The sequence below is a fragment of the Phalangium opilio genome, unplaced genomic scaffold, assembly GCF_054372755.1.
Source record: "Phalangium opilio isolate 3A_F unplaced genomic scaffold, DU_Popi_V2 ptg000344l_1, whole genome shotgun sequence".
In the NCBI taxonomy this organism is placed as follows: Eukaryota; Metazoa; Arthropoda; class Arachnida; order Opiliones; family Phalangiidae; genus Phalangium; species Phalangium opilio.
The window spans coordinates 1,716,623-1,734,658 of NW_028324227.1; the positions used below are offsets into that span (position 1 = coordinate 1,716,623).

The window sequence follows — 18,036 nt, forward strand, 5'->3', positions numbered from 1 at the left end:
CCCACATCTAAAAGTATCATCGCGACCCCGCCCTAATTCCATGTGTCGCTTCTTTGTTGTCCTGATAGCTTATGCCAACCTAAATAAATTTAATTTTTTAATAAGTCTCATTTTATTTGGTATAAATGTAAAAATCATTTATTGAATCCCATTGGAGAAGTACACAAATTTCAAGGATAGAACATTATTGGATTTTTGAAAACAAATTTCGAGTTGATGTAAAAATATGGAGCGACTCTTGAGAGTGACGACCCAACTCGGTTTAGATAACGCGGTTCGTAATTAATCGCGATTTTTCTTAAAAAAATATAATATATATAAACTTAAAAGCATTTTAAAAAATAATGCTTTATCGTTTGCAATTTTTTAAAAAGATAGGAACGCTACTATAAATTTGTAGCGGGATATAATAACGTTAATTAGTTATTACGTTGTCGTCTCATAAAACCAAAGGTTTGGGCTGCTCCCATGGGAATTCATCTCGTCCAAAGTGGCCATAGGCGCTCGTTTGTTGATAAATCGGTCTCTTCAAAGCCAAATCTCTGTAAAATACGTAATTATTAGTCGATGATTTTATCAAAATCTCACATTGAAACGATATTTATGTTCAAAAGGCTGTGAAAGTTATTTCTGATATAATGAGTAAGCCTACTTACAGGAGCTCGAAAGCTAATGCATTTCCTACGAGCCCCTGTAGAAATGTTTTTCTGCGGAGCGCAGGTGTTCTATTTAATTTTTTTGTATTTTGTATTTTTTTTTTTTTTCAGAAAAACCTTTTAGCATTTATGGATTTATATGATAATTTTAGGACGTGCCCACTTGATATTTTTGAAAGCATAAGCTTCTTTAGTACTATTATTGGTTTAATAAGCAATAATTTTATTAATTGGATTTTTAATTATTACCTCATGATCTTTCCCGGTCTGAGATCGAAATTATTTTTGATGATTTCCAAGAGTTGTTTCTCTTGTAATGCCGAAGTTCCGAAGGAGAATACAGTGATGGACAATGGTTCGGAGACACCGATGGCGTATGATAACTGTACCAGGCATCTCTTGCAAAGTCCAGCATTGACTAGAGATTTGGCACACCATCTTGCGGCGTACGCGGCTGATCTGTCGACTTTGGTGGGATCTTTTCCGGAAAAGGCACCTCCTCCGTGTGCACCCCATCCTCCGTAAGTGTCAACGATGATTTTACGCCCTGTTAAGCCAGCGTCTCCCTGAGGTCCTCCAATAATGAACAGTCCGCAAGCGTTAATGTGGTAGATGGTTTTATCGTCAAGGTACTTGGCGGGGATGACGGCTTCGATAACCTTCTCTTTGATAAGTCTCCTAAGCTCGTCAAGCTCAATTTCTGGGTCGTGAGAAGCAGCGACAACAACTGTATGGACTCTTAAGGGAACGGCTGCTCCGTCCTCGAAGATATATTCGCAAGTAACCTGTTGTAATGTACCATAGTTTGTAAGTCTTTGCACTTGAAAAGTATAATCAAGTTGAAGAGGAAAACTTAATTACTTGGGCTTTGGAATCGGGTCGGCACCACCAAAATTCCCCGCTTCGTCTCAATTCGGACAACTTCATGTTAAGTTTGTGGGCCAGTACTATGGTTAATGGCATGAGTTCCTCCGTTTCATCAGTGGCGTAACCAAACATTAGTCCCTGTTTAGGGAATTGAATAATTAGTCATTGGATTCCAATAACGGATAAGAAAGTAATTCTACAAGACTTACTTGATCACCAGCTCCAATGTCATCCTCCTCTTTATCAATGTGTACGCCTTGTGCAATTTCTGGGTTTTGTTGGTTAATTTCGACGACGATTCTGCAAGTATTACCGTCGAAACCTTTATGTTGGTCGTCGTAACCGATGTATTTGACAGTATCTCTGATAACTTTTTCGTAATCGACAACGGATTTGGAAGTAATTTCGCCGCAGACTAGGACCATGTTTGTTTTAACAACAGTTTCTGTTTAATATCAAAATTAAGTTAATTAGATTAAGATGATCATGTTCCATGATTTGAGTAATATTTGAAAGATACTAACCACAAGCGACTTTTGCGTCGGGGTCATCTTTCAAGTGAGCGTCCAGTATAGCGTCGCTAATCTGGTCGCACATCTTATCTGCAATAATTTAAATAAAGGTCCAGTATTAGGTTCTGTCCAATTGAATCTGTATTTTGCCTATTTAGATCTATGCAAGTAATTCTTTTGGGTGTAACATTTGGCTTATGAATTTCTTATAGAGAGATAAAGCTAAAAGTCTATTAGGTCACCTCTTACTTTAACCTAACCTAATTATGTAATCATTCCATAAGTGTTTGTCTCCGTTAAAGTTGTTTTAGTTTCCCTTATCAATTTGGAAAACTGTGTCATCATGAAATATTTATTTAAACAATTTAGACTAGATATCTAATCAAAATCAGCTGTTTTTCTGTTTGAAAATTTCATTGCAATTACATAATTGTTTGTCCTCTAAATTTGCCAAGTCATTTTTTTCCCCTAAGATTTTGTTCCCGCCATCGGACAATCTTGATGGGAAAAAACTTGTTATCGACCAGACTCAGACAAGTTAGAAGTGACTTTGCCATTTTGTAATCAATCACGAGATGTTCTGTTCCATTATCATCACCCGCCCTTAGCTATATCCTCCATGAGTGGAGAAATATCGCTTATCATTCAAATGTATTGAATAACGACCGTTTTTCAAGTAGAAGTACTTGAAAAAGGGTGATACGCTAATGTCTAATCAGTATTTTGAAACGATCAATTTAATTTAATTTAATTTGAATCTTTCGTTCTGGTCTCAAGTAGTTGGGGAAATAACCGTTTGTGATTTATATATGAGGGATGAAAAATCACTTGAGGAAACCCTTGTCTTATCAAGGCCATTGCTATGTAACGCGGATCAAAGGTCCCGTTTCTTGGAATATCCTAAAACTTTAAGCAAAAGTTCATAAGATATGTTCCATAAGTTTGTCACTCGTAACTGAGAGCTTGTCACAACGTTATATATTCTCATAAAGCGACGCCTGGTGAGGCGTTGTCAAAGGCTTAGTATACCGACTAAATAGAAAGATGGACTGCAAAACTGCGTGTAGTCAATTCTGGCGTGGTTCTTGAACTAGCCCTCAGTAGGTCCCTAGCATTACGAAGTGTAGAAGTGTCATACTTTTGGAACGGCTTATAACCTTGTGCTTTAAGATTGCCATTAAAAGCACCGCAGATGTATTTCCCAAAAGTTACAATTTTGGTTAAAGGGGGATTGGGAGGATTTCGCGGAATCTCTTAAAGCCAAGCAGATGTCCTTGGTGTGATGAAATTTTTAGCTAAGTCATTCATCCTTCGTTACAGGATGGAGGGAAATCATTCAGGGTCGTTCGTTCGTATTTCTCTGGTATTTTACGTAGCTGGTTGCTGAAAATGATCTCACGTGTTTCACCTAACACCACACGTGGTTTTTAATTAAGCAAACCCAAGGAGCATAGATGAGTGCTTAGGCTTAAACCCTTTTATTCTGTAATCTTATCAGTTTTGTTCAAGGCACCCTTTTAATGACGTAGAAATATAATATAAGATAGCAAGCAGCTCGAACAGTGAAAGTTTATAACTTTTATGCATGTCTTAATTAAGTACGATTAAAATTATCGCCATTATGCTGTTCCTGGGTCCCGTAAAGCCAAAACCTTATCAACTAAGGTTCAAAATACCCATATTTAATCCTAATTTTAACCGTCGAGGTTGAAATTTAGTTAAATTTTGTGTCCTAATGTCTTCCTTATAAAATTTATAATAATTCACTCAATTAACCCAATAGTGATTTAGTACTTATTCTGCGTTGAAATTGCGTTTTCGTCCTCAAAGACAAGACTGATTCCATGGCAAAATGAATTCGCAACTTTCAAAGTGTCCATTCTTACCTGGATGTCCTTCTCCGACGGACTCGGACGTGAAGAGGAACATGTCTCCATCCCCGCTCTGTTCTCTGACCCCATCCTTGTGTTTCTTGTGGACTCCGTTACTGACCATCTTCTCGGTCACTTTCTTGGAAGAGTGAACGGCGGTGCTATCAACGCCATGGACGACGCTGGTGAGGGCTTCGTTAGTCATGGTATAAATGTATCGGGAAAATGCGGGGATATGAGACGCGCGTGCGTTTGTCGTTCTCTCTCCGACCGAAGTGAAAGAGCTTCGGGACTAACTAAACTTTAAGAGAATATCTTCTCAAGGACGGGTACGATAGATTATCGTCGTTTTTCTCGGCTGCTTCGCGCGAGAAATCGTTGGTTGCGATCTGATTGACTTGTAGCAATGCCCTTAACTTATCGGGGCTGTGTCTCGTGTGATTGTAGTTAGGCTCGAAGCCGTGGAAGCTTCTTATAAATGCTTAGAATTCAAGGGGCGAAAGGAGGAGTAAATGACGATTGAATAATTGACGTGCGTCTTCATTATCTTATTATTGCGCAAGAATACCGTATGATCATCTTGCGTATTTTCTCTTATCTATAAGTGGCGATTGATTTTTACCAATCATACGAATTAACGTTTTATTTGTTCCTCTTTTTGATTTTCTTGGGAAATTTCTTGGATTTTAAGACGAGTTAGTTGAACTTTAAAGCCCATTAATTACCCTATAATGAAGTTATTTTTAATTATTTTTTCTATCGTTTATGAAAATTTATTTTCTTGTTTAGTTTAACGAAAAAATGTTTACAGGAAAGGAAGGCCTTGGAACAGTTTTTTAATCACTAAACGGGTTATCTTTGGAATGAAATTTGTTTACTATTGAAAGTTTTCACTGGCTCTGAACTAAAGTGTTTATGTCAAGTACACAAGTGAGAAAATTGAAGATTTTCAATAACATATTTACGAAAATGAAGGTACTTGGGCAAACACTGATTTCGAAAACCATCATATTGGCAAACATGAGTTTGCTGTTCATACGTTCTCGGGGCTTCTATAGGTCCTTGCGAACAACAATGAGGGTAAGGGACCTAAACATTTTAGACAAAACAAACGAAATATTATCACTTCCTCTGCATTGTTTGCATACAATTTGTTTTCTACTATCTAGTCTGAATGTTTGCAGTGGAGGGCTATAAAAGAGAGGAGCTAGAAGCGCAGCGCGTAGTGGACAATCGGGTCAGTATCTATCTTTTCCTTTAGCCCTGAACATTTTAAAATCTACTTCGGTTGCTTCGAGTCGAATGGGAAAACGCTCATTTTAGTAATTGAACTCAAGACTCGTGGTGCTTTTCCGAGGTAAGTTTCATTTCGTATTTAAGAACCAATTTTTTTAGTATTTAAGGTAAAAACAAAATATATTTTAGCGTTTCATTCCACCTTTAAAATTTTTGTAAATTCATCCACAATAATTTTATCAAAAATTTATCTTGGTCAGGGTCTTGATGCATCTGGATTTAACCGGTGCAAACTTATCATAATCGGGTTATTCCCACTCCATATCTATGTTAGATTTTCGAAAACATAAGAATATTGTTCTCGCCAAGAACCTATGGAAGAACTAAGAACGTTCAAAGATATAATTAGTTCGTAGTGCCGTGATCTTAGATGTTTTTACTTCCACTATTCCCCGTTTCCTTATGCACTAGTGCAAGAAAATGAGCTTATGTAAACTTAATACGTTCTCAGATCTTATAAGGGCTTTGGTTCTCGCTTATAACAAAAGTTAATAGATTAAAACCAAAATTATACTTCATTAAAGTTTGTTTAATAATATTAGAAACTTCCTTTACATCTCGGAATAGGGTCGACCCCCCTCAACGTATTAATACCTTCACGACCGTAGCACAGGGAAGAGGGAACACGCGTGAATAGGTCCCAAAAGCTGCATGGGAACAATTAACGAAGTATACTTTTGGTTTCAATCTATTAACTTTTGCTTATGACAATGTAGAACTCTAAGTTGAAAGCTGCCGAATTTTACTAGAACTAATAGCCAGATAGGTCAGCGGGTAATTTATGCAAGGGTGTGTTAAAACCACTTTTGAAACCCTTTAAGAACGTAGATAAGGTATTTGTGTTTGCCTTGCTGTTTTACATTTCTTAACAAACCGAGGTATAAGACACTGTTTCGAGATTCTTGAACATTAACAGTTTGAAAATTGCTTCCAATTTTTAGGGGTTCAAATTTTAGGGAAGTTGTCTCTATATATATATTTTTTAGAGAGTTGGACCCCTCGTAAAATCCGTTATCAATAACAAGCAAGCTAGAGTTCAATGTAATTGTCGAGATAGGCAATTTTTCTTTAAAACAAACAACTTCGTGTTCTTAAGATAAGATTGTCCCTAAACCCTCCTTAAACTTTTATCGAATGAAATTTAGTTATTTCTCATGAATTTTACTACAAATATGATTGAGAAACTGTTAACTCTGATACAAATACCAAATTTTATTATTTATTCAAACAAAATGAAAACGTTTTGTTGTTTACACTCGAAAAAATTAAATACAAACTGTAAAAAAAAAAACAGAAAAATTCTTAGTAAATATATTGAGCTCTACATGTTGGGGTAGCCATTATATATTACATATTTTAATTCTTTCATAATTAGACTATAAATATTCTCATAATTTAGATCTCAAATATCGAGATACTTTAAAAAAAATCTTTTCATTATACAAATAGTCAAATACTGATTTATTTTCCATATTATTTATTTATTTTTTTTTTACCATATTTTTAAATATATAAAATTCTTTAGTAATCCCCAATTTACAGATAATAACTTTTCGACATAATTGTCGAGTTAAATTATATACGAGAAAAAAAATTGGCCATTTAATTTTCCAAGGCTTTGTAATGTTTGTGATTTTATTTTTGAAATGCAAAGCTGGGGTCGAATTTTGATAAATGGTTAAAATTTAGATGAAAACATTTTACATTTATTATATATTCAAAAAATCCTTCTGAGACGGATTCGTGATAAGGGTTTCTTAACCGACGTTAAAAAAAAAAGAACATAAAAAGTTAAATTAAATTAAATTAATCTACAAAACGTATTCTACTATTACGACAAATAAACTTTAAATTAAAAAGACTAGAAATTAAACAATATTTAGATCACAATTGGTTGAAAGAGGTTTAATACGGTTTCTTATTAGAGATTCAAGGGAACATAACAACTACTGAACTCGCCTACAATAATAACCTAATGTCTTGCATTTTTCGCAAAGATGTTGAGGATGTTCTTTCGATTGGTCGCTAACGTCTAGTCCATCTGGTTTCTCCAAAGGACGCTGCGAACGTAAATTGAGTGAGCTTATTACGTATTGTAAATTAGGTCTTTGTTAGGTGTCAAGTGAAATTTTTATTCGCTCCTTGACATATGACCTCGAAGATTTCTGACTCATGATCTCGAAGAGATGCTCGGGTCAAGGGCGAGCGGTTAAAAATTTCAATTTCTGTCCCCTATAGCAGTGCCGGATTATCCACAAGGCACTGTAGGCCCGTGCCTAGGACCCCTGGGCCCTCATCCATCCCCCCAATGGTCAACCGTAAGCTCGTAGCTGTCATACTCCCTATGGTGTTGATCCGGCACTGTCCAATAGAAATTTTGCGCTACCCCATTACGCTTTCCAGGGAATGTTAACGCGCTATAAAGTTGGAAAGCGTAATGGTCAGCGCTTCTCCGAGTAAAGGTCAAGATAAGCGAAGTCAGAACCATTTCCTTTCGATAAGGTCGAGTTCAAGAAAGCGTGTGGTAGTTTTTCATTTTTGTCGTGAACCAATTTATATTCGCTAACCAGGCAAAAATTCTATTCTTACTTGCTTATGAGGGTAGACATTTATGTGGCACTTGATGCATTCTTGTCCCATATTAGACCAACTATTACCGCTCATCCATTTTCGTTTGCATTTGGGACACTTGTACTCCCCAAAGCATCGTTTCTTTCCCTGATAAGGTGTCAATCCCTCTCCCTTAGGACGAGCCTGGTAACAAAACAAAACGGCCCCCCAAAAATTTCCAAATTTTAAAAGCCAACAGACTTAGATAACAAAAAGACGCAAAAATCACGCTATCGAAAGAAAACAAGGCGCCTATCTTAACAAAAATTGGTTAAATTCCGATAGTGTATCAATATGAATTGCGTAACCATTTCAAAAACATTAAGCTTTTAAGAATCTTAGAAAAAGGAATAAATAAGCTGTTTTTACGTAATAATTTCTTGGTAAGTGGAACAGTATCCAAAAAATGCGACACTTCGTCGACCGTACAATATATTCATCACTAAACGCCTAGGCGAATATAAAAACACTTAATTGCTCTATCTCCTTCAATATAGTATAGATAAACACGTGGGTCCAATTTGAAAATATTTCAGTATTTTATAAGTTCTTTGGATCATTCGTGGGAATTATTTTAATTATCATGAAATCTTAAGTTGCAGTTGAATGACTCGGTAGTTTTAAATTCATTATCGCGTGTCATGGTTGTTTTGCGAATTACAAGCCACGTGGATGCTTGATATAATTCAATACCAATATACTCTAGAAATTAATCTTATCAATTACTTGGATTACACGTTCAAATGACCTTGTCTTTCTTTCATTAAATCGGATTGTGTAAAATAAAACTATACCAAAACTTCTTAAATTTTAAATTTAGGCCAAATGACCTAGTAACCACATAATACCTGAGGACAGTCCTTGATGTAATGTCCTTTCTTGAAGCATAAATGGCACAAGTAGTTAGGCGGGGGTTTTTTCTGGAATTTTTGATCTAACCCTAGATTGAGCTCGGAAAACTTGTCAGCCAGATCGCCAATGGCCAGTCCCGATTGAAAGGCGTTGTTGGACGAATATATGCCATTTTGAAAGTTACTGTACGGATTGACCGGGGCCAGGGAGTTCAACAGTGAAGGCAGAGCGAGAGCCTAGATTATAGAATAATGAGAAATTGTTATAGATCCGTTGAAGGCTTCGACACTTGAACTCGTGGGCTTATTCTTCTAACGCAATAAGCCATTATGGAACTTACCAAAGAACTTTGATAATTGTTGGAGAACATAGTTTAAATTCAGCAATAGAACTAGTTAGTTATTAACATGGATTGTTTGGGTACTGGGCCTAAGAGTACTGGTGGACGAGGCCACTAACTATCTTGTCGGTTAATACGGAGAATGGGGCCAACAACTTGTTCTCAAAATATACCCAGGGTTTGGGAAAAGAGAAAGGCGTTAAAATCGCGCCATGGTTAAATTTTTAAGGGTATGTATCTCGGTTGTGTGGCGTAAGGGTATGTAATACTTTTTATCCACGCTGTTCATTTATTTCTCCCTCTTTCTTTCGCCGCTCGGATCTCATTTTCTTAGACGCACGTGGCTCGTACACGAGGATTCCCGTCTATATTTAATCTCGACTAAAAACGGATTTTTTAACGGTTTGTTTGGAAGCAAAGCGACTGAAAGCTTGGTTCTATACATTTAACCAGTGTCACTCGAGACTGTTACCAAAGCCTGAAAGATCGTACTCTCCGTATATTTATAATCTTAACCGACATTGACTACCCAGAATATTTCAGATGTAAAAACCTTCGGGGATGAACTGGCACTTCGCCCGCGATGTCTTATTTTTTTCGGGATAGTAAAATCTTACTTTTTTTCGTTACCTTCAGTACCTAACTTCTTGCAAGCGCGTGTGACGCTCATCTAGGCAAAAATCTTTATAAAATAGGATACTATATGAGTATCAGTTCCAATGTAACCATAACCCTGATGACATGGTTCTAAAATATATACATATAGACAGCCTGTTTGTCGTAGAGGACACATACACAATGGAACAGCTAAAAGAGGTTTTTATCAGAAAATCTAAACCAGTTAATTATAGTTTATCCAGCTGATCGAGGCCCATTTGTGTAGTTCGTGGAACCAAGCCAAGAAAAATAAATTATTTAGGGAAATATTTTAGAAAACAACCCCGTATTATTTTCTTTGTAATATAAGTAATATAATTATAAATGTACACTTTGATAATCAACTATACATTATAATTCCGGTATAAAATTATCTTGTAGAAGAAGTGGGGTTGGAGGTTTTTACCCTACGCGCATTCCTTCCATCTGGGGCGCGTGCCGGCTTTTGCCTTGACTTAACGTATCTCTGCACTTACTCATTTCGTGGTGGTGTGTATAGTAGAGCTCCTATTAATAGACGTAGAAAGTCTTAACCCTATAAATGGGGTGTTTTTTTTTTCTTCGCCGCGATTACACCACGAAAGAAAACTTCTGTCCGATTATTCTCGTTCACATTTTGAGCGTGGATAAAATTTTAAGGGTAACGTTTACACCCCGATTATTCGGTAAATTCCGATTTGTAGCCATAACAGAAACGTCACGTGGATTAAAATTGTCACTCAAGTATAGTAGACGGGTTTAACGGATGATGGTGGTACGGGATATTTGGAGTTTTAAGGACAAAGTACATCGACTTACTTGGTCGCTGGAAGTCTGATCGGCTAGCGTGAGGTAGACCCAGTTGAGAAGCTGGGAGGGTTGATATATCGAGGGAGTCATGTCGACTGAAGGAGCTAGACTTGTCATCGAAGACGTTTTTCGGCCCTCTTTGGCACCGAAAAAGAAATTTTTCGCTTCTGGCTGGGGTGATCGGCTCTATACGGGGATCAACACCGTCTGTGATCGGACCAGCGGCGGATCCTCTCGGCCCACCCGGCTTCAAAAGCCGCTCAAAAACTCTAAGAGTGAACCGCTAGAAAGGTATCCGAGAGCGAAGCTTGGATTCGGTTTCTGAGAGGTTTTAATACCCCATTCCACACTTGCTCAACTTCGCCCTCCCAGACTAGAAGTCATTCCTTTTCGACTCCACGGAAGCATTTGCTGTCTCTCGTCAACTTTCCCTCCTGTCTTCCTCTTCCATCTTCCTCGTACGTGAAGGAAAACTTAAAAAAAAATCCCAATTACTTGTACATTACGTTTTAGCTTTCTATGCGAAATTGGTACCCTTTACTTGCAAAACGGTTAAAGTCGCTGAACTGCCACTGTAATTGTCAAGCCAAAACCTCTAAAAATGAGAAATAAAGTAGCTATTTCGTTTTTTCTAAACACTGTAGGTACAGCAAATCTTTAGAAATATTATATTTCTTATTTTATAAAATTTAATCATATAACTGGGGTTTAATGCAACTATAACATTAGTGTTTAATTCCAAGTATGGAATTTACAAAAAAAAGTACCGCAACACTATTAGTTTTAATAAAATCATCAATTTTATTTTTAGTCCTGCAGTTTGCAAGTTCGAAGTTCCCGCAAATTATATAGCGCTCGCAGCGCCGTTTTCCTCGAGTAGTCACGTGACGTACCAACCGGAACGATTTTCCCGCCCGCTCGCAGCCTCACGAGGAAAAAATCCGAAAAATCCGTTGAGTCTTGTTTTGAAATTTGGCGGTAGGAACGGCTGATAGATGCTGATTTTCTAACGAAATTCCTCTAAGAATCGACGATAAAACTTTTCAACGCTAATCAACAAGAAACATTTATTATTTTTAAAGTAAGCAATGTTCATTTAATCATTTCTGTTCATGGTTTTGAAAACAAAACGTGTTAGTTATTAACTGGCCACCCTTTGTGTAGGGACTAAGGCACTAGGGAGCTGCCCTAGCCCGTGTTTAAATTTAATTTCATAAACTTCTATGCCATTATCCGTAACCGAAACTTCTCGGTACCCCTTTTTAAGATTATTTTCTATAATAACAGGTTTTAGAACCCTATTTAAACGCAGCTCAAATACCGAGATGGATGATTATGTTAAGATTGAGAAAGTTGGTGAAGGTACCTACGGAATCGTGTACAAAGGCAAGAACATTAAAACGGGCCAATTAGTTGCCCTTAAGAAAATTCGTTTGGAAAGTGAGGATGAAGGGGTTCCATCCACGGCAATCCGGGAAATCTCGCTTTTAAAAGAACTTCAACACCCTAACATTGTCTGGTAAGTTAGGACCCATATTCCGAATGTTAGGGAAGTCGAGTAGCTTAGCTAAATCCTTTGTTCAACAGTTTACAAGATGTCTTGATGCAACAAAACCGCCTTTATTTGGTCTTTGAATTTTTATCTATGGATTTAAAAAAATATTTGGATTCTATACCAGTAAATGATTTTATGGATAAAACTCTAGTGAAGGTGAAGATTGCTGCGTAACATCCCATGCCTTTGTTAGGCCTAATTATTAACCCTAATTTTCCCTCCATCACCAGAGCTATCTATACCAAATTATCCAAGCAATTTTGTTTTGCCACAAAAGGAGAACTTTGCATCGCGATCTTAAACCCCAAAATTTGCTGATAGACACAAAGGGAGTCATTAAAGTAGCTGACTTTGGATTAGCTCGAGCTTTTGGTGTTCCCATTAGAGTTTATACCCACGAAGTTGTAACTCTTTGGTACCGAGCTCCCGAAGTTCTTTTGGGATCTCCACGTTACTCAACTCCAGTGGATATCTGGAGTATCGGATGCATTTTTGCCGAAATGGCAAATAAGAAACCTTTGTTTCACGGAGACTCTGAGATTGATCAAATTTTCCGCATTTTTAGGTGTGTTAAATTATTTAAGGTTTTTCAGGTAACTCTTTACTTTAAACAGTGTTTAAGTTATAACTATTATTCTAGGACCCTCGGGACTCCCACTGATAAAGATTGGCCTGATGTAGAACAATTACCTGATTATAAACCATCATTTCCTAGCTGGAAGCAAAATATTCTGCCCACACTCGTTCCTCTTATTGACGCATCAGGGATTAATTTGTTACAGGTAGCCTGATTTAAGTTAAATGCTTATTAACACTAATTTTAATCATGATATGTTTTATAAAACCACTTTCAGAAAATGTTGGTATTTGATCCGGCAAAGCGCATTTCGGCTAAGGATGCTTTGAACCATCCTTATTTTAAAGATTTGGATAAGTCAATTCTTCCCGCTAAGAACTAATAAAACAAAAAGGGCCAAAAAACCAAAAATAATAATAATAATTTTCCTCTCATTGTAAATAAAGATGGCACATTTGTATGTTTTTTTTTTTTGCGTGTGAAGAGTTTTATATATTCATTAGGTATTCATTTGTTCTTGTCTAATATTTTACAAGTATTAAAAAAAATTAAAACATTTCCAAAATCATATTTCAATTTCATTCAACTTTAATTTAATTCATTTAGATTTAAGTTGGTACATAAATTATATATTTTTTACTAAATTTTTGTTGTGGAATAAGTGGGGTTTTTTTTTTCGAGAACTTTATTTGTAAACTAAATGCAGTGTTTATAATAAAAGATATTAATAACTTATAAGCAGTTTCTTTGGCCTTTTTTTACGTGCATTTTTATGTTTTTTTTTTATGATTTACAAGCAATTTTAGTTTTGCCACCAGGGGGAGTATTTTTTTTTTTTTTTAACTTCTAGTTTTTGGTTTTGGAATCGACAAAGTCAATGTATTCTTTTCCGATTGTTAACATGCAGAAAGATGTAGAAAGCGCGAAAATGGTACGAACCACTTTGCTATCGGGTAAAAGAGCTTTTGTAACTGCCCATAGCAAAACGGAGCCAAAGTTGAAAACCAAGCTGCCATAAACGCTGTACATAATCCTGTAATATTGAGGAGCTAATTTCATGTGATCTCTGCTGTAAAGATACAGTCCCGAACCCAGATGCGCGTTGAACAACAGGCTGTTAGCTACGACGAAGTTATTTTTTGGGAACATCCTAATAAAGTAACAACTGTTTTAGTTTTTTTCCTCTGTGAAACCCCATTCACACTGTAGTACTGTTTTAATGACTTTTAATAATTTTCACTCTTTAATTTTTAAACCGTATTGCAAACGTAAAAAACTAAAAATGCTCAAACATTATTTTTATTTGACAGTGTGAACGAGGCTTAATTCTCAGGTTAGTAAGAAGCCATGTCATTTTGACGAGCCAAGGCTTAAGCGTACCGTGAAGTAACGTCGGGTAGAAATACGGAAACGGAAAAAGCCGTATAACTAAAAGCTCCAGCTAATGGAATGTAATAAGTGTAAACTGTTTGAGAATTAAGGGGCTTTAATTTAATCACTCTTTTTAGCATTGAAAAATATCTATTTTCTTCAATTTCTTTTCCATTTTCGTCGATAGATACGGAGTCGGACGCCATTTTCAAAAAATATTTGCAAAATAAATATCAAATTTATTGATTTTTTAGGCGGACCCTTTCACTTCCGGTCAACAACCATCAGCGGGAAGCCGGGAACAGGGAGCACATTATCCATTTCCATTATTTTGTGCTCACTGCCAGGAACACCGGGACAGGGAAATTGTTACGTAACCTAACCCATGGAGCCTGTATCTTAAAGATACATACTCCATGTCTAAGCTTGTTACCAAGTTGGTTCCTGTTATATTACTCCATGGTTTGGAGCAGACTCCAGAGCATCACCTGAATCATTTATCCCTGGTCCACTGGAGTGTGCAAAAATAGTGTCGCTTCTTCATATAGTCAAGATATCAAAACTTCGGAAAATTTTATTGGGCAAATTCCCAGTGACCCCCTTAGTTTTAAGAAAAATTATGGGACATTTTAAAATTTCATTGGACAATGTCCAGTGTTCTATGCTTATTTCCGGCCCTGCTTTAGAGCTGCAGTGTCCTGAGTTCCAGAGTCCAGACTCACTCCAGAGATGAAATTTTTTAAAGTAGATTAAAGGGATTTCTCAGTCAAAATCAAGAGTTGGTTCGTATAAAAATAGGGGAACAATGACATTATTTTAAACCTTACAAAAATAATCTCATATAACCAGTGAAATCCATCCTCACTCAGGAATTTCTCGTCCCGAACGCATCAATAAACTGGCAGTCCTGTTGTGACGTAAATCACGAGGAGCTCCGTGTTTTTAGTTTTAAGTACCCGTTGATCTAAAAAGGTCTTTTCACTTGCCGCGCGTGGAGTCATCCCAACATGCCTGTAAGTTCATGCCGAAATTTATGTATTAATAACCAACTATATTTTAATTTATTATTAAAAATGCCAATATGCTACTGTTTTAACCAATATGAATTGTTTCAATGCTTAAATTAGCTAGATAATAACGAATGAAAATGTAATACGCATTGTCGGTTAATTTCTTTAAGCCTTGGCCTACATAGTGCTTTCAATGGCATGCCTCTTGCGTGCGTGGTGTAAATGTACAGTAACAGGCTTAAACGTGTTTCAAGCCGAGGTTTAACAACCACGTTACATACATACGCAGTTTTAATGTCCTCTTTTACTTTAGTTTTACTTAAGTACCTCGTTCTTTGTTTAATTTTAGCTAGCTAAAGATTTATTGCATCCCAGTCCAGAAGAGGAGAAGAGGAAGTGCAAGCTAAAACGTTTAGTGCAACATCCTAATTCGTATTTCATGGACGTAAAATGCCCTGGTAAGATAAAAGTTAATTAAATTCAATGTTAATGTATCCGTTTTTAACCACTTTCCTTTTATAGGTTGCTACAAAATCACAACGGTGTTTTCTCACGCCCAAACGGTAGTTCTATGTGTAGGATGTTCTACCGTTCTTTGTCAACCAACAGGCGGACGAGCCAGACTAACAGAAGGTAAATATTAATTGAATATTATCTAATTAGAAACAGATTCTAATTCACTGTTCAAAATAGGTTGTTCATTCAGGAAAAAACAACATTAAGTTCCAGGATTAAAAAAAAATAAAAAAAATGCCTTAAGCCGTCTTTATGGGACAATATTTACGTAAAAAAAAAATAATTCACATGTTTTATGAGACTCCTTGGATAAAAAATGTAAAATAAAGAAGGTTTAAGGATATAATTGTTTTTGCTGATAGATCAAGTATCATTCATTCATTCATTCAACAAAACACACATTTTCACTTTACACTGTTGTTTTTATTTGGGCCAAGAATTTAATTTAATTTTAAAATTTAATGGTTAATAATAACATAATTTAGAAAATTATTAATTATATATACCTCTCTCTTATTGATACATTGAATAGTAAATATTTATCAGGGGATATAAATTTAAATTTAAATTTAGTCCATTTTAACATTAACATTTAAATACTCTTAGCACCATTTAACATGATTGAAAAATATGAACATATTTTATATCATTTCTTTCCATAAATTTAACATACAAAAATACCCAATATCAAATTTCTTTTTTTTTTTACGACTAACGAGATTGTTTGAGGCAAATGGAAAATTTCAGTATTCAATTCTTTCTGAATACAATTAATATTGGCACTTCATTGTTTTAACGGATGAAAACGAAGAAATAAATGACCAGCATTATCACAAATGTTTGCACCAACATATTGCGCGATAAATTTAAAAAATATTTATTTTTAAAAGGAAGAAAAATGACTAGAGTTTACTTAGTTTAAGTTAAAAAGTAAAATTTTTAAGAAATTATAAAAGACTCAAAGAGGAAGTTGGAAAACCATCACCCACATTGATAACGAATCACAGTATTGTACTACAATTATAACTATGACAATCAAGTATCATTAAGAAGAGTTTAAGGGGCATTTAAACGTAATCTTATACTTTTTTAAGTAAAATTATTCAGGTTAGGTAAATGAACGTTTAAAGCCCCTCTCCTCATGCTTTTTTTTTTCCAAATCAACAACTACAACTTTTGTTTTTATCTTTTTCTTCTTTCAAGGTGAGACCCATCTTTCTATTTGGCAATATTGTTTTCTCAACTGTTTGTTGCATTCTAATCATGACAAGATCGAGCAAGGCATCGAGAGCTTTAGAGATATTATGACCAGTAGCCGCACTTGTTTCAAAGTATAGAAGCCTACAATTTTCCTTATTATGATAATAACCAATCTAATTTTGATTATAAACTTAATTAATAATAATGTTACCCAAGTTTCTCCGCTTCCTCCCTAGCTCTCAATTCAGATATGACTCTGGAATCTTCCATGTCACATTTGTTGCCACAAAGAATAACATCAGGATTTTCGCAATAAGCGTGGGTTTTCAATTGCTCCATCCAATTTCTAATATTAAGGAATGATTGTTCACTAGTCAGGTCAAAGAGGAGTAGGAATCCCATAGCATCCCGAAAAAAAGCCGTTGTTAAACTCCTGAAACGTTCTTGTCCAGCAGTGTCCCATAATTGCAAATGAACTCTTTGTCCCCTCCCCCCTCCCATAGCAGCGTCAATTCTTGATGGTCTGTACATCTTTTCAATGTCAAATTATTGTTTATTTCGAGGTTATTTTCAATATTTGTAAGAATTGAAAGTATCCTTACGACTCTTTTCTCTCGGAAATCAATTCCTACAGTTGAAATGAATTTGCTATTAAAAACGCCATCAGTGTATTGATGAAGGAATGTTGTTTTTCCTACTCCAGAATCCCCTAAAGCTAAAAACTTCAACAAATAATCGTAATCGGTAGTAGAGTCATTCATTCCTGAATCTGGAAACAAAAAAGGTTTCATTTAAATTAATAATATTTTAATTATAGCGAAATAAAAGTAGTTTTTAGTTTTAAACACCTGTTGGCATGTTCTCACGAAGAGCAAAATCACTCTCTATACGTTTTAAAAATTTTCAACAAATTCCTACAAAGAGCCTTTAAAAAATTATAATCATATAGGTTTGTATTTTAAAGATATATAAAACTTTGTAGCTTCATAACCAATTTAATTATAATCGTAATTAGCTCAAAGTTCTAACAAAATGAACTCGGAGCCGCCATCTTGAAAAATTCAAAATTTGAACTGTGTATGTTGACTCTGTTGATTGTGTTGGCATGTCGATAATTTTTAGCGTGGTAAAATATGAATCACCGTTGATGAGTTGATATTTTACGCATTAAAATAATTTTTTTTAGTGTTCAATTACTATTTTGAAAGTTTTATGGGTAAAATTTGATTTCAGCCCACTGAGCCCAGGCATTATCTAAGGTCAATGACCTCAGAAAGGTCCCCTAGAAGCCTAGCCCATTTGGTGCTCACTTATTCGTAATCGTAACTTCCACAAATTTTACAAATAGTTGTAGGAA

The 18,036-nt window shown here is 35.7% G+C and overlaps 6 protein-coding genes across 8 annotated transcripts; 2 read left to right on the forward strand and 4 right to left on the reverse strand.

Moving 5' to 3' along the window:
- Positions 1-110: 110 nt before the first annotated feature.
- Positions 111-4,324, reverse strand: LOC149610004 (S-adenosylmethionine synthase-like). Its single transcript, XM_089859904.1, has 6 exons — positions 3,922-4,324; positions 2,048-2,125; positions 1,733-1,968; positions 1,518-1,661; positions 906-1,441; positions 111-542 (listed from the first exon to the last, which is right to left on the reverse strand). Exons 1-6 carry the CDS (start codon positions 4,109-4,111, stop codon positions 440-442), a joined length of 1,287 nt encoding a protein of 428 aa, XP_089716030.1. The 5' UTR covers positions 4,112-4,324; the 3' UTR covers positions 111-439.
- A 2,070-nt stretch (positions 4,325-6,394) lies between these two features.
- On the reverse strand, positions 6,395-10,887 carry LOC149610005 (zinc finger CCHC domain-containing protein 24-like). Of its 2 annotated transcripts, none has more exons than XM_089859941.1 (4): positions 10,460-10,887; positions 8,661-8,900; positions 7,792-7,956; positions 6,395-7,262 (listed from the first exon to the last, which is right to left on the reverse strand). In XM_089859941.1, exons 1-4 carry the CDS (start codon positions 10,565-10,567, stop codon positions 7,149-7,151), a joined length of 627 nt encoding a protein of 208 aa, XP_089716067.1. In that variant the 5' UTR covers positions 10,568-10,887; the 3' UTR covers positions 6,395-7,148. The 2 variants fall into 2 exon arrangements, with proteins under 2 accessions (XP_089716067.1, XP_089716068.1); XM_089859942.1 differs by lacking the exon at positions 10,460-10,887 and adding an exon at positions 9,005-9,484.
- Positions 10,888-11,372: 485 nt separating this feature from the next.
- LOC149610006 (cyclin-dependent kinase 1-like) lies at positions 11,373-13,320 on the forward strand. Its single transcript, XM_089859930.1, has 6 exons — positions 11,373-11,531; positions 11,738-11,969; positions 12,038-12,161; positions 12,236-12,570; positions 12,646-12,787; positions 12,860-13,320. Exons 2-6 carry the CDS (start codon positions 11,776-11,778, stop codon positions 12,962-12,964), a joined length of 900 nt encoding a protein of 299 aa, XP_089716056.1. The 5' UTR covers positions 11,373-11,531; positions 11,738-11,775; the 3' UTR covers positions 12,965-13,320.
- Positions 13,151-14,276, reverse strand: LOC149610007 (uncharacterized). Its single transcript, XM_089859945.1, has 2 exons — positions 13,963-14,276; positions 13,151-13,732 (listed from the first exon to the last, which is right to left on the reverse strand). Exons 1-2 carry the CDS (start codon positions 14,157-14,159, stop codon positions 13,429-13,431), a joined length of 501 nt encoding a protein of 166 aa, XP_089716071.1. The 5' UTR covers positions 14,160-14,276; the 3' UTR covers positions 13,151-13,428.
- Positions 14,277-14,812: 536 nt separating this feature from the next.
- RpS27 (ribosomal protein S27) lies at positions 14,813-15,840 on the forward strand. Its single transcript, XM_089859957.1, has 4 exons — positions 14,813-14,966; positions 15,313-15,421; positions 15,486-15,596; positions 15,657-15,840. Exons 1-4 carry the CDS (start codon positions 14,961-14,963, stop codon positions 15,683-15,685), a joined length of 255 nt encoding a protein of 84 aa, XP_089716083.1. The 5' UTR covers positions 14,813-14,960; the 3' UTR covers positions 15,686-15,840.
- Positions 15,841-15,880: 40 nt separating this feature from the next.
- LOC149610009 (ras-related protein Rab-27A-like) lies at positions 15,881-17,962 on the reverse strand. Of its 2 annotated transcripts, XM_089859938.1 has the most exons (4): positions 17,528-17,962; positions 17,282-17,448; positions 16,891-17,210; positions 15,881-16,820 (listed from the first exon to the last, which is right to left on the reverse strand). In XM_089859938.1, exons 1-4 carry the CDS (start codon positions 17,535-17,537, stop codon positions 16,640-16,642), a joined length of 678 nt encoding a protein of 225 aa, XP_089716064.1. In that variant the 5' UTR covers positions 17,538-17,962; the 3' UTR covers positions 15,881-16,639. The 2 variants fall into 2 exon arrangements, with proteins under 2 accessions (XP_089716064.1, XP_089716063.1); XM_089859937.1 differs by lacking the exon at positions 17,528-17,962 and having other exon boundaries at positions 17,282-17,521.
- Positions 17,963-18,036: the final 74 nt, after the last annotated feature.